Here is a 14,619-nt window from a genome sequence, read left to right as displayed (position 1 = left end):
TGCGTTCTTTTAGTCTTCCTTAAACCTTCTTTTCTCTTCCTTCCTTAAACCTTCCTTTTTCTTCCTTCTTTTCTTCTTCCTTCCTTAAACCTTCCTTCTTTATTCTTCCTTCCTTAAACCATTCTTTTTCTTCCTTCCTTAAAACCTTCCTTTTTTCTTCCTTCCTTAAAACATTCTCTTTTTTCTTCCTTCTTTGAAACTTCCTTCTTTACTCTTCCTTCCTTAAACCTTCCTTACTCTTCCTTCCTTAAACCTTCCTTCATTCATTCTTCCTTCCTTAAAACTTCTTTTTCTTCCCTTAAGGAACCTTCCTTCTTTGTACCTTAAGAAACCTTCTTTTCCCTCCTTCATACAAACCTTTCATTCCCTTTAAACCTTCTTTCTTCTTTTCCTTGCCTTTGAAAACCTTCTTTCTTCTTTCCTCCCCTAAGAAACCTTCTTTTTCTTCCCTCAAACGAAATTTTAACCTTCTTTTTCTTCCTCCTTTAAGGAACCTTCTTTTTCTTCCCCCCTCAGAGAACCTTCTTTTTTCTTCCCCCTTGAAAACCTTCTTTTTCTTCCCTTAAGGGACCTTCTTTTTCTTCTCCTTTAAAAACCTTCTTTCTTCTTTTCCTTCCCTTTGAAAACCTTCCTTCTTCTTCTCTCCCCTTAAAACCTTCTTTCTTCTTTTCCTTCCCTCTGAAAACCTTCTTCTTATCTTCCCCCCTTTAAATACCTAAAAAAATGAAAGATTCTTTCTTCCCCTAAGGGTGGCTAAACACCAGGCCATATATTATTGTTCTATCCCTAAACCGAGGAAAAAGAACCTTCTTACATCCTTCCCCCTTTAGAAACCTTCTTTCTTCTTTCCCTCCTTTTAAATCTTCTTTTTCTTCCCCCTTTTAAACCTTCTTTCTTTTTTCTCCTTTGAAAACCTTCCTTCTTCTTCCTCCTTTAAGAAAACTTCTTTCTTCTTCCCCCCCTTTGAAAACCTTCTTCCTTCTTTTCCCCCTTTAAGAAACCTTCTTTCTTTTACCCCCTCTAATGAACCTTCTTTTATTCCGTTTAAAACCTTCTTTTTCTTCCTCAAGAAACCTTCTTCTTCATTCCTCCTTTAAGAAAACTTCTTTCTTCTTTTCCTTCCCTTTGAAAACCTTCTTTTTCTTCCCTTAAGGTGGCTAAATACCAGGCCACACTATTGTTCTAATAACCGAGGAAAAAGAACCTTCCTTCCTATATTCCTTCCCCCTTTTAAACCTTCTTTTTCTTTTCCTCAGAGGAAAAAAAAAAAAAAAAAAAAAAAATTTTCAACTTCTTCTTCCCTCCCTTAAGGTGGTTAAGTACCAGGCCATATATTGTTGTTCTAATAACCTAAAAAAGAACCTTCTTTATCTTTCCCCCCTTCCAAAATTTTTTTTCTTTTTTCTCCTTTAAAACCTTCTTTTTCTTGCTCCTTTAAGAAACCTTCTTTCCTTACCTGTAAAACCCTGTTTGTTTTCCCCCTTTAAAACACCTTAAAAAAAAGGAAAAGATTCTTTTTCTTCCCCCCTAAAGGTGGCTAAAACACCAGGCCATATTGTTGTTCTAATAACCTAGGAAAGAATCTTCTTCTTCCCCTTAAAACTTCTTTCTTTTACCCCTTTAAACCTACCTTTTCCTTTCTTCCCCCTTAAGAAACCTTCTTTCTTCTTTTTCTTCCTCCTTTAAGAAACCTTCTTTCTTTTTCCCTTCAAACCTTCTTTTACTTTTCCCTCTTTAAAACTTCTTTCTTCTTCTCTCCCTTTAAGGAACCTTCTTCTCCTTAACTTAAAAAACCTTCTTTCTTCTTTTCCTTCCTCCTTAAGAAAACTTCTTTTTCTACCCCCCCTTTAAGGAACCTTCTTTCTTCTTTTCCTCCTTTAAGAAACCTTCTTTCTTCTTTTCCCCCTTTAAGAAACCTTCTTTCTTCTCTTTCTTCCCCCATAAAAAACCTTCTTTCTTCTTTTCCCCCTTTAAGAAACCTTCTTTCTTCTTTTCCTTCCCTTAAGAAACCTTCTTTCTTCTTTTCCCCCTTTAAGAAACCTTCTTTTTCTTCCCACCTTTAAGGAACCTCCTTTTTCTTACCCCTCTGAAAATCCTCTATCTCTTCCCTTAATTTGGCTAAACACCAGGCCACACTACTGTTCTAATAACCGAGGGAACTGAACCTTCCTTTTCTTCTCCCTTGAAAACCTTCCTTTTCCTTTACCCCCCTTAAGGAACCTTCTTTCCTTTCCCCCCCTAAACCTTCTTTCCTTTCCCCCTCCCCTAAACACTCATTCCTTTTCCCCCCCCCTAAACACTCTTTCCTTTTCCTCCCCCCTAAACAACTCTTTCCTTTTCCTCCCCCCTAAACCTTCCTCCTTTCCTTCCCCTAAGCAGTCATTCCTTATCCCCCCCTAAACACTCTTTCCTTTTCCCCCCCTAAGTAACCCTTTCCTTATCCCCCCCTAAACACTCTTTCCCTTTCCCCCAAGTAGTCTTTCCTTACCCCTAAGTAGTCTTTCTATACCCCTAAGTAGTCTTTCTATACCCCTAAGTAGTCTTTCCTTACCCCTAAGTAGTCTTTCCTTACCCCTAAGTAGTCCTTCCTTACCCCTAAGTAGTCTTTCCTTACCCCTAAGTAGTCTTTCCTTACCCCTAAGTAGTCTTTCCGTACCCCTAAGTAGTCTTTCCTTACCCCTAAGTAGTCCTTCCTTACCCCTAAGTAGTCTTTCCTTACCCCTAAGTAGTCTTTCCTTACCCCTAAGTAGTCTTTCCGTACCCCTAAGTAGTCTTCCCTAACCCCTAAGTAGTCTTTCCTTACCCCCAAGTAGTCTTTCCTTACCCCTAAGTAGTCTTTCCTTTCCCCCCCCCTTAACACCCCTTCCTTCTCCTTCCCCACCCCCTTAAACACTCTTTCTTTCACTACCCGCATAAACAGTCTTTCTTCTTCCCCCCCACTAAACACCCTTTTCCTTCTCCCTACCCTGAGCACTCTTTCCTTACCCCCTCCCTAAACACTCCTTCTCCTTACCCCCCCCTTAAGCACTTTTTCCCTATCCCCCCCCTAAACACTCTTTCCCTCCCTCCCCCTAAGCAACCTCCTTTCCTTCCTTCCCCCCATAAGAATCCTTTCCCTTTCCCCCCCTTAGGGTGGCTAAGTGCTAGGCCACATTGTTGTTCTAATAACCTAGAAAAGAACCTTTCCTTACCCCTAAAGACTCTTCCTTTCCTTAACCCCCCCCCTTAAGGACCCTTTCCTTCCTTCCTCCCGTAAACACTCTTCCCTGACCATCTCCCTTTACCCACTCCCCTTGGCCCATCCCCCTTGTCTGACTCCCCTTGTCCAACTCCCCTTGTCCGACTCCCCTTGTCCGACTCCCCTTGTCTGACTCCCCCCTTTGACCCTCACCAAGACCTACACCCTTGTCCCATCTCCCCCCCACGACCGTCACCAAGACCTACACCCTTGTCGATCTCCCCCCCCCCTTGACCATCACAAACATCTACACCCTTGCCCCATCTCCCCCCCTTTGACCCTCACCAAAACCTACACACATATATATGCAAACTAATTGCATTAGTAACATGTACACCATAGCAGGAGTATGTACAATAAAAAAAAAAAAAAGGCGTTTTCCAACATTCACGGTTTTAAGGGTTTTAAGGGTTTTTAGGGTTTTCAGCGCTTTCACAGTTTCCATCGTTCAGAGGTTCATGATCCAGGTTCTAGGTTTCTATGGTTTCGGGTTCAAATTTCCGTTCTAGGAAGAAGGTTCCTAGGGGTGTCAACATTCGGATTCCGGGTTTAGGTGTAAGGTTGTTGGGGTGTTGGAATGATGTTGTTGGGGATGTTGGAATGATGTTGTTGGGGATGTTAGAATGATGTTGTTGTGGTGTTGGAATGAAGGTTGTTGCGGTGTTGGAATGAAGGTTGTAAGGGTGTTGGAATTAGGGTTGTAGGGGTGTCAATAGTCAGATTCTGGGTTTAGGAATAAGGGTCGTAGGGGTGCTAGAAGTTAGATTCCGGGCTTAGGAGGAAGTTGTCAGGGGTGTTAGAATTCAGATTCCGGGTTTAGGAATAAAGGTTGTAGGGGTGTTAGAATAAAGTTGTAAGGGTGTTGGAAGAAGGTTGTCAAGGTGCTGGAATAAAGGTTGTATGGGTATTAGAATAAAGTTTTATGGGTATCGGAATAAGGTTCGAGGGTATAAGAATAAGGTTTCAAGGGTATAGGAGTAAGGTTTTAGGGGTGTTGGAATAAGGTTTCAGGGATTAGCTTTAGCTGCTTTAAGGGGGAAGAAGAGGAGGAAGAACTCCTCGCATACAACTAAACTGGAAAATCGGTATTCCATATAAGGAGAATAGGACAAGGTGAAAATTTGAAAGGAAAAAAGGAAAGAAAAAAAAAAAAAATAAAAACGTTTTTAATTTAAAATAATAAGCAAATAAATTTGGGCCGGACGGAGTTCGACGGATTCCGCGTCCTACTCTACCGATGAATGCACACTCCCCTATTGATATGTGCACTTATGTACAGCAGTCCATAGGGCCTGCAGGTCACGTCCCCCTCCCCCCTTGGTATGTATACTTTAGAAAGGATCTGCATTAGGAGGGAGCTATTCATTTTTTTTTAATCATTCCTCAAACATATACGGTAAAAAAAATACTATCACCTCTTCCTGTTTGAATAAATCTACCTACTACGATAAAGGAAGCTAACGTTGCAATGCTTTCCGTGGCAACATATGGTCGCGGGAATAAAACATAATTTAGTCCAATTACCGCGCCATTGAGATCCCCCCCCCTAATACAAATATTTACCACACCATTACATTGTCCCACGCTCTATTCCTGTGCTTATGCACATCCAAGGGAAAGTAAAGATTTCTCCTTCAACATTTATATTTTACTAACACGCCAAATTTCGTCATCATGACCTTCCCTGCGTTTATTCTTCCCCTTCCTGCTAATTTTACTCTTTGAAAACACACACACAAAAAAAAAAATATATATATATGATAACTTCCCCTTTTTCTCCTAACTTAAAATTAAAAAAAAAAAAATAAATAAAATAAAATAATTACCAAAAAAAAAAAAAAAAAGAAAAAGGGGGGGAAAAAAAAAGGAGAATTGCGCAACAGGGAAAGAATAAACCTTGGGGAGGGGCGACTATACGGGTACACTTAAAAAAAACCGCCGTCCCGTTTCCTCCCTCGCCTAATAACCCGGATAGCACTCATCATATGTGTCCTTAAAAACGTTTTCAGTTAGGCTATCCTTATTACTCCTATTTTCAGTTCCGACCTTCCCTGTATCGGGCAATTTTTTAGAATAGAACAAGTTCCTGCTATTGCTCCCATCCTGCTGTACCCTTTTATTTCCATCCTTTCCGTACTGCTCCTTCCTACGTCCCTCTGTGTGCATACCACTGGCACTTGAACTGCCACTACCATCATCATCACTTCCGTCATCGTCGCTGTCGTCGCCGTCCGCTTCATCCTCCCCGTCTGCGCTGCCTCCTACGCGGTTACCCCTCACATTGGCAACATCCGGCGCAATGGCTGCGCTGTTTACTGCTTCGCCTCCACCGCCCATTTCATCCCCATCGTTCTTAAAAATGTCCACGTCATCGTCGTCCTCCCCTTGGCCAAGTTCATAATTTTGCTCCTGCCGAAAAAAGTTTGCCGTTAGAGGTCTCTTTGGTAATCTTTCATTTTTTTCCTTTATCTTTTTTTTTTTTTTTTCCCCCTTATCGCAATACACTGAACGTTTCTTTAAATAAAAAAAAAAAAAAAAAAACACTCAAATAAATTACATATGTTTATACTCCACCTGGGCACATATATTTAACTGGATCACTTGATGGGAAAATTGACGAGATACGGTTTTCCCCCACTCTTCCTAAATTCCTTCCCAAGTGTATTGCTCGGGGTAATGAGCGCCTAGTACGTAACGTACGCACGCTTGAGTGCGCCGACGATGAGGGGGAAAAGTAAGAAGAAAAGAAAAGGGGCTCCGTGCGAACAGGCACAGATACAAACATAATATATATACTTTTATGCGCATATAAATATAGCGCACTATTTCATCGCCCAGCAGTTGTGCGCTTGCGTGGGGTTAACGCGAAGATCGAGTGGGGTAAAAATGCTCCTGATTTTAGGTGATATACCCCGCGGTTAAAAAAAAAAACAAAAATAAAAAAATAACACCTTAACGGGGTTGCGTGCGGAATAGAAGCGCAAGCGTAAAATATAAGCGGCGCCGTGCATACGAAGCGGTGTTGACTGCCTTACGAACTTCTGTATGCGCAAAAATGTACCGGGCTCGCATATGCGTAATCCTTCTGCAATTGTATGTTTTAAGCACAACGGGAATGATGCGCACTTCCTCTTATAGGTGACCACAAAAATTTCTCAGTTCCTCCTGTGCCCTCCCTCCAACGCGTTAATTTCTGTTTCCACTTCCGCGTTAAATTTCTGTCAGCCACATTACTTTTTCGGTTTCCCCATATGAATACATGTTTATAAGTTTTTGCGAGTGTACATTTTCAGCCTAGGTTTCGAACTGCATATATTTGTAATTCACAAGTAGCACGTTCATGTTTGCTCCTGCGTACTCGTTGCTACATGTTTACAGCTTCATATTCACCCCATCGCATTTATCAGTTCATTCATATAGCTGAACGTTTAGCATATAACGCGGATGGCAACATATTGATCGCTTGGCATATTCGCATATAGCCACATTTAACGTTCTACCCCCTGCGCCTTGCATTTTCCCCTGAAATTGCTTCTGGAAAAATTGAAACTCCCCTTCTTTTATTTGCCTGTTCATGCCCACCTGAGCATACAACACATAGTATAATATCTTCTGCGACTACCGCCTACTAGAAAAAAAAAGGAGTTTACCCCCCTACCGAGCCATTTACCCTATCATAAAAAAAAAAAAAAAAAGGAAGAAAAAATGCAATCCAAGTTTTGGGCCAAGGGCGCGGACGACGACAGTGGTGACAACATAACTGAATCATCCGACGATGAAGTTGATGTAAGAAGAAAAAGGAAAAACGGGCAAAAGCGGATATACATGTTGTGCATACGATCAATGCGCGAGCATATGCCCTTTTACGTGTATCCTTCTACGCTGGAATGCTCCCGCGGCGCCTACCAAAATGGAACACTCACATTTGTGCTTCCTTAACATAAACGCCCAAACGTGAAAAGTACAAAATTGGGATAGCGTTTTTCTATACCCGCTTTGTTTGCGTATGTCTGTTCAATTCTCCAATGGGCATAGCCGTGCACATCCCCCCCTTTCCCTATGAGTGTCGTGGGTGGGATTCACTGCTTTTGCATTTCTAATCATTAAATCTGTTTTCGACCCCGCAGGAGAAGAAGCCTTTAGTATCAGCGCAGGCGGAGCGCTGGGCAGCCATTGACAGTAGCAGTTCGGAGGAGGAAGAAAGAGTATTAAAAAGTTATGAAGGGAAGAGAATAGATTTCTACAAGAATATTGGAAGCAGCCTAAATGAGAGCATGGAAAGTAGTGACTTCAACCAGATGCTAAAGGATTATGAGAGTTTGTACAAATTTATGGTAAAGGAAAGTTCTGAACGAATCCCAAATTTTGCTATTGTATATTTAGATAAGCTTTCAAAATATGTGGACACAACATTTCAGAACAACGTGGAGAAGAAGGTTCTGAGTAAGAGCAAAGCGCAGACACTGAACAAGTTAAAGGCAAAAATTAGAAAGTGCAGTGCGTATTACCAAAGTAAGTTGGACCTGTACCATGAGAATCCTGAGGAATTTAAGCTCGCCATGGAGGATGATCTGGATGATGATGACGATGAAGATGAGGATGATCAGACGGATGAGGAAGAAGAAGACGACGAGGAACCCGCTGATCAGGAAGAAGAAAAGAAAGAAAAGGCGAAGGATGAAAAGACCCCCGGAGAAGAGGACAGCGATGATTGGTCAAACAGTGAAGAAGAAGAATATGTATCTGACGACGGAGATGATAAAACAAAAAGTGCTATGAGCAAATGGGGGTTGAAAACAAGTGAAAAAGTGGAGAAAAAAAAAGTAGTAAAAACAAAGGTGAAAAAGGAAGGAACGAAGAAGGAAGAAAAGGTAGTACATGTGGACGAAAACCAATCTGCAAAAAATAAAGCATATGCAGAATTGTTAAGTACGAAAAATCTATCAGAAGAAGTCATAAGAAATAGAGTCAAATTTGTAATTGAAAAAAGAGGAAGGAAGGGGTTAGACAAACATGAGCATATTAATATTCTGTCTAAGTTATGTGAGCTAGCCAAAACAGTAAGTACACAGTCATATATAGAAGTACTGGAACAGTTGATTAACCTCGAATTCGACGTGGTCTCAAGTTTGTACACCTACATGTCGTTCAACATTTGGAATAAGGCATTTAAGTACATTGAAATTATTTTAGATCTGCTAATTCAGAATGAGAGCTTTTATTTAGTGTCCATCAATATTACAGAAGAAATTACGGAAGAGGTTATAAACGAGAAGGAGAAAATTTCTCGATCTTGTAAAACACTCATTTCGTTCTTAGCCAAATTGGATGATGAGTTGCTAAAGGCCCTTATATATATAGATGCCCAAACGGAGGAATACAGGAGAAGGTTAGGAAAAACTATCCACATGATTGCACTGCTTTATAAAGGGTATAATTACGTGAAGTTCACCAAAAAAATGCCCGAACTGGCTATATTCATTTCGACGAGAATCCTTGAGCATATGTATTACAAACCGGAAGCGCTGTTCATGCAGGTGTGGAAGTTCGTCACAAATGGGAAGGAGAACAATTCCTTGTCGATGAATGCGGAAAATAGCGGAAATAACAACGTAAATGGAAAGGTAGAGCATTCCGCGAAAACGAATGGCGACAGCGATAAGCAGCCAAACGGGGATGCCACAAATGATGCAGAGAAAATGCCCACCAAAGGGGAAGATCAGATATCCCCAAAACAAATTGTAGAAAAATATGTGTATGAAATATTTGAGCACGGAACGAAGCAGCAGAAAGTTAAAGCACTGTTGCAGTTGTCCTTCCATAGAAGCTTGCACGACGAATTCCTGGAAGCAAAGGAATTATTAAATGTTTCGAATGTACACGAATTGGCGCTAAGTTCAGATACGCAGACGCAGATTCTGTACAACCGAAATTTAATTCAGTTAGGATTATGTGCCTTCAGACATGGAAAAATATTTGAGGCGCACTGTTGCTTAGGGGAAATATGCTCGCAAAACAAGCACCGAGAATTAATCGCCCAGGGAGTATCAAACTTAAAAAATCAGGAAAAAACTCTGGAACAGGAAAGAGCCGAAAAGAGAAGACTACTCTCCTTCCATATGCACATCTCAATTGAGCTAATTGAATGTGTGAATAACATCTGCGCAATGTTGCTGGAAGTACCTAATCTAGCTAGACATTCATTTGAATCGAAGAAGGATATAATTTCTAGGCAGTTCAGGCGATTCCTAGATATATATGACAAGCAAGTTTTTAATAGCCCTCCAGAAAATAACAAAGAAATTATACTACTAGCCACGAAATATTTGCAGAAAGGAAATTGGAAAATGTGTTGTGAAAAAATATTTAGCTTATCCATTTGGTCTAAATTTAATGATACAGAAAAGGTACAAAACATATTACGGGAAAAAATTAAACAGGAAGCCATGCGCACTTACATTTTTAGATACATCTCCATATATGATTCCTTCTCCGTCGACCAGTTATGCATCATGTTCGACCTTAATCAGAATGTCGTGCATTCCATTTTAAGCAAAATGATGATTAACCATGAGATTCCTGCGTGCTGGAATGAAAGCAGCAGTCATATTCTCATAAACAAGGTGAACCCCACGGCCCTCCAGACCGTTGCCATAAAGTTGGCGGAAAATATCAACGAGATTATGGAGCAGAACGAGCTGACCCTTAACATGCGCAACCCAAAGTAAGCCTTCCTCGAGCGCAGAGCGGCGCGCACGCAATGTGCTCCTTCTGGAAGATAGGAGCCAACGGAGACAGTTTATTTGCAAACAATTTATTCGCAAACAATTTATTCGAAAACATTTTATTCACCATTTCTATGCCTCGCATCCCCCCCCCTCCCCTCGCAGATTCATGTTCATGCAGGAGAAGCGCACGCAGATGAAGGACGACAAGTCCAACTGGTCACACAAGAAGGGCGATGGCAAGTACGGAAAGGGTTACCACCAGCACAAAAACGTGCACTACAAGAAGAACTACAAGGAAAAAAGCATGCCCAAAGGTTTCGCTTAAATTTTAACCACTTTGCGCTTGCTGTGTATGCGTCAAACGCATTACATACGCAGCTACGTGGGTAAAAAAATTGTGTACCAAAATGAGCGCCTCTATACACACTTTGCCTGCGCGTTCACAAAATTACCCCCTATTTTCCATGAAGATGAATTCCCCCCCCGCGCGAAGTGTCCTTACAAACATTTGTATGTTTAAAAACTCTATTTAAAAGGGGGATAAACAAATCGCATAATCCGGGTAGAACGAAAAGGAGGAAAAAAGAAAAAAAAAAAAAACTCATTCATATGACACAGGGCCAGGCAAATGCAACGTTGTGTGCTCACGTTTGAACGTGCGCTGTGGAAAACGTTGCATATAATATAGTTAGCTTATTTTATTTCACTTCGCCTTACATCATGTTATATTATGTTACGTTATGCTATGTTAATTCCTTTTTTTTTTTTTTTTTTCTTTAACTCTCGAACTTTTATCAAATTATAATACAGCTCTACTAAATAAAAAAAAAATTATATATCCATTTTATTTTGTCCCTATTCCCTTTAGCTCTTTTTTTTGGAGCTGTGGAAAATACTTTTTTGAGGAGGTGAGAAAAAAATAACGGCAGGCAGAACTGCTGTTCTTCACCTTTTCGTTTTTTTTAAGAGGTGTGAAAATTAGCCAAACTGAAGTGCCACAAATTGGGGAATAAAACCCTCAACCCTTTTGAGGAGCCATGCAAACCACGTTCATCACCTGGAAGATGTGGAAAACCAGTGTGTACCTACATTAGACCAACATAGGCCTATATGTTCGAGGTAATAACGCATGCTTGCACGGTTCACCTATGGCCCTTGTGCTGGAAAAGCGTCGATATATTTTCGCACACATATGACATGGCAATTTTAAATTTGCAACAAAGGAGAAGAGCTCATATTGCGTACCCTTATTGTGAGATATAAGTGCGAAATTGGGAGTGGCCGCTGTCGTGGGAGGAAATTAAAGCAGAAGGGGTCGCAAAAGGAGTGGCGAAAGGATGCGTCGAAAATGATGTCACGGAGTCACTGTGACATTACATCGTTACGACGTTATTACATTATGTTGTATATTTTTTAAAACGTAAAAGATTTTTTTTTTTTTTTTCAAAATTTTTTAATCATTTACATGAACAATTTACTGAAGCACGCAATTCCGTGTGAACTTCATTTTGGGATGCCTAACCAATAACATCCCATTGAGGGAGAGAGAATAAAAAAAAAAAAAAAAAAAAACCACCTTGTGCATTTTAAAAATGGAGAAGTTAGACATTCCTTCGCATGAAATGTATGAAGATATGCAGCACGCCTTTCGTGAGCAAGACAAGTACAACTTTCTGGCCATATCGGATGGAAGCGGTAAAAAAAAAAAATTCAGCCATGTCATAAAAAAATGCCTTCGCTCTACCTTGCGTACAAAGTTACTACGTAGGAGATGTCAACCCTACAGGTGTACACCTACACAGTTTTACTTCCCCCTCCTCGTAGTGATAAACTCGTACATGAAAAAAAACGTCGTCGACTGGAACAATCGTTACAGCTACAACCAATTGAAGAACAAAGACAGCCTGATAATGTTCCTGGTGGACATTTTCAGGTCCCTATTTCTTTCAAACTGCATTGATAAAAATATCGACAATGTTCTCTCCAGCATAGAACAGATGTTCACGGACCACTACTACAACCCCATGCATAGCCGTCTGAAGTATTTGATAGACGACGTGGGTTAGTTTCGGCCTCCCATCGCAGCAGCAACTGTGTGTGGATGTCAGATATGAAAGCATTATGCAAAGTAGCATTCCCCTCTTTCTCTACAAATGTACATATCTAGGGGTTACCAATTGCACACACCCCATGACTGCGCAAAAGGCGAAGTAACAACTCGGGTAAGTGTGTAGAAACGCATTTTTAATTATGATCCTCGCAGGAATATTCTTCACGAAGCTACCAATAACGAAGGCCTTCCACACATACAACAGGAAGTACAGAATAACGAAACGGTTATACGCCCCCCCAACGTTCAACGAAGTTCGGCACATCCTCAACTTGGCACAGGTGGGCAGCTAAGGGAACGTCGCAAAAAAAAAAAAAAAAAGGGCGTGTTTTTTTTTGGACATGCATTAGAATACTTCTTCTGCGTCTTCACATACTGTATCCTTTAATTATTCATGTTCTTCCTTCATTGCCAACACAGATCCTGTCTCTGGAGGACGGACTGGACTTGCTGACCTTCGATGCAGACGAGACGCTCTACCCAGATGGATACGACTTCAACGACGAAGTTTTGGCCAGCTACATCTCTAACTTGCTCAAAAAAATGAACATAGCAATAGTTACCGCGGCCTGTTAGTATACTTCCTACGTAGAAGGAGTTAGAGAGGCACACCTACGATGCAACATTAAGTAGGCATATGCAGATTCCTCCACATGTGCATATTTCAATTTTCCCATTTTTTACACCTCTTAAGCTTACAGCAACGATGCGGAAAAGTATCAAAAGCGTCTGGAGAATTTGCTGCGGTACTTTTCCAAGAACAACATCGAAGACGGCTCGTACCACAATTTCTACGTCATGGGTGGTGAGAGTAATTACCTATTTAAGTAAAGCGAAAAGAAAAAAAGAGAATATATGTACACATATGTGTGTATGGTTAACTCCCAATGAACATATGAACACGGAGAGATAACATCCGTGCACGCAGGAGACGGAGCAAGATATGCCTCGAAAACATAACCAAAGAGTTAATTAAAAAAAAAAAAAAAAGAAGAAATAATTCCCTCATTTCTGCACACGTAATTTCACGCCCTCCCAGGTGCAACGAAGAGGCTAACCTGTACTCCGTTCCAGAAGAGGAGTGGCACCATTATAAAAAATATGTGGACAGAGAAACCGTTGAGAAAATACTAGACATTTCTCAAAAATGCTTACAACAAGTTATTACAGATTTTAAATTATGTGCGCAAATTCAAAGGAAAGAAAAGTCCATAGGGCTAGTCCCGAACAAGATCCCGTCGGCGAACAGCCAGAAGGGTGGGTATCACACTGCATGTCCGTTTGGCGCTCTTTCGTTTAATCCGGCCCCCGAAAAAAAAACAAGGAAATGCGCCAATACGATACGTTATTATATTAGCATACATGCTACATGTGTACGCACGAACTCCCCCTTCTCATTAGAACAAAAGAATTACATGATAAAGTACGAAGTCTTGGAGGAGGCGGTGATCCGCGTAAAGAAGGAAATCGTGAAAAACAGTAAGCGCGGGGAACGGTGAATGGGAGGCGTATTCCACAGGTTGTACGGCACGCGTGCACTTATTCATATGAGCATAATTAGAAATATGCTTGGAGTGCGCTCCCTTGGCCCACATCCCTATTTTAAGGACATCCCATAAATACGACAATTACATATTTCCACCAACCGCGCAGAAATAACGGCACCTTACTGCGCTTTCAATGGGGGACAAGACCTTTGGGTAGACATTGGAAACAAGGCAGAAGGGTTAATCATTTTACAGAAATTGTTGAAAATCGAAAAAAAAAAATGTTGTCACATTGGAGATCAGTTCTTACACTCGGGAAATGACTTCCCCACGAGGTACGTACCGGCCGTTGCATATTATTTATGCATGTGAAACGGACGATCGTCCAAACTGCTATAATGTATGGGCAGGTGTAATTTAAACACCCCCTTACATTACATCGCCTTTTACAAAAAAAGAAAAAAAAAATTACCCCCTTCTCTTTTCTTCTTTCTCAGGTTTTGCAGCTTAACCTTGTGGATTAGCAACCCGCAGGAAACCAAAGCCTGTTTAAAGAGTATAATGAACCTAAACATGAAGTCCTTTATTCCTGAAGTTTTGGACGAAAATGAGTAGGCATTACACAAGGATATTTTTTTTTTTTTTTCGCTCATTTTTTAACACCTGGTTAATGTTAAAGAACAAGAACTACATGTATTTATTCCTGTAGATCGGGCGTCTTAATGAATACGCGAAATATTATATGCTATTATTAGGCACATGTATATGTATATATGCGCTTATACACTTTCATATGGCGTTACAACAGTGCGCAAAGTTGAATTGTACGCGACACAATTCATTACAGCACGATACATCTCGCGACAATACGCACATTGTTATGAGAAGAAATGTTAAATATTTTTTATTTGGCCTTTCGCACTGCTGTTAATGAAGGAATGTATTTTTTAATTTAAAACTCCAACAATATATACATATATATTTTTTTTATTCTCCTCCTTTATGCCTTTTGCACATCCTTGAGAAATTTGCAAAAGGGTGAAATAAAAAATGGGA

The 14,619-nt window shown here is 40.6% G+C and overlaps 3 protein-coding genes across 3 annotated transcripts; 2 read left to right on the top strand and 1 right to left on the bottom strand.

The window, feature by feature from the left end:
* Positions 1-5,197: 5,197 nt before the first annotated feature.
* On the bottom strand, positions 5,198-6,249 carry PKNH_1306000 (conserved Plasmodium protein, unknown function; the record flags this gene model as incomplete). Its single annotated transcript, XM_002260530.1, has 3 exons — positions 5,198-5,687; positions 5,857-5,922; positions 6,188-6,249. 3 exons carry the CDS (start codon positions 6,247-6,249, stop codon positions 5,198-5,200), a joined length of 618 nt encoding a protein of 205 aa, XP_002260566.1.
* Positions 6,250-6,943: 694 nt separating this feature from the next.
* Positions 6,944-10,291, top strand: PKNH_1305900 (eukaryotic translation initiation factor 3 subunit C, putative; the record flags this gene model as incomplete). The annotated part of the gene is made up of 3 exons (XM_002260529.1): positions 6,944-7,024; positions 7,366-9,962; positions 10,129-10,291. The coding sequence occupies 3 exons, from the start codon at positions 6,944-6,946 to the stop codon at positions 10,289-10,291; spliced, it is 2,841 nt and encodes a 946-aa protein (XP_002260565.1).
* Positions 10,292-11,558: 1,267 nt separating this feature from the next.
* Positions 11,559-14,178, top strand: PKNH_1305800 (IMP-specific 5'-nucleotidase, putative; the record flags this gene model as incomplete). The annotated part of the gene is made up of 9 exons (XM_039113494.1): positions 11,559-11,661; positions 11,791-12,027; positions 12,230-12,357; positions 12,497-12,647; positions 12,771-12,903; positions 13,116-13,333; positions 13,478-13,555; positions 13,730-13,898; positions 14,061-14,178. 9 exons carry the CDS (start codon positions 11,559-11,561, stop codon positions 14,176-14,178), a joined length of 1,335 nt encoding a protein of 444 aa, XP_038969875.1.
* Between the last annotated feature and the right edge of the window lie 441 nt (positions 14,179-14,619).

Source organism: Plasmodium knowlesi (assembly GCF_000006355.2).
Source record: "Plasmodium knowlesi strain H genome assembly, chromosome: 13".
NCBI classification, from domain to species: domain Eukaryota; phylum Apicomplexa; class Aconoidasida; order Haemosporida; family Plasmodiidae; genus Plasmodium; species Plasmodium knowlesi.
The sequence above is the reverse complement of the archived record's forward strand: the minus strand, read 5'-3'. Positions and strand labels throughout refer to the sequence as shown.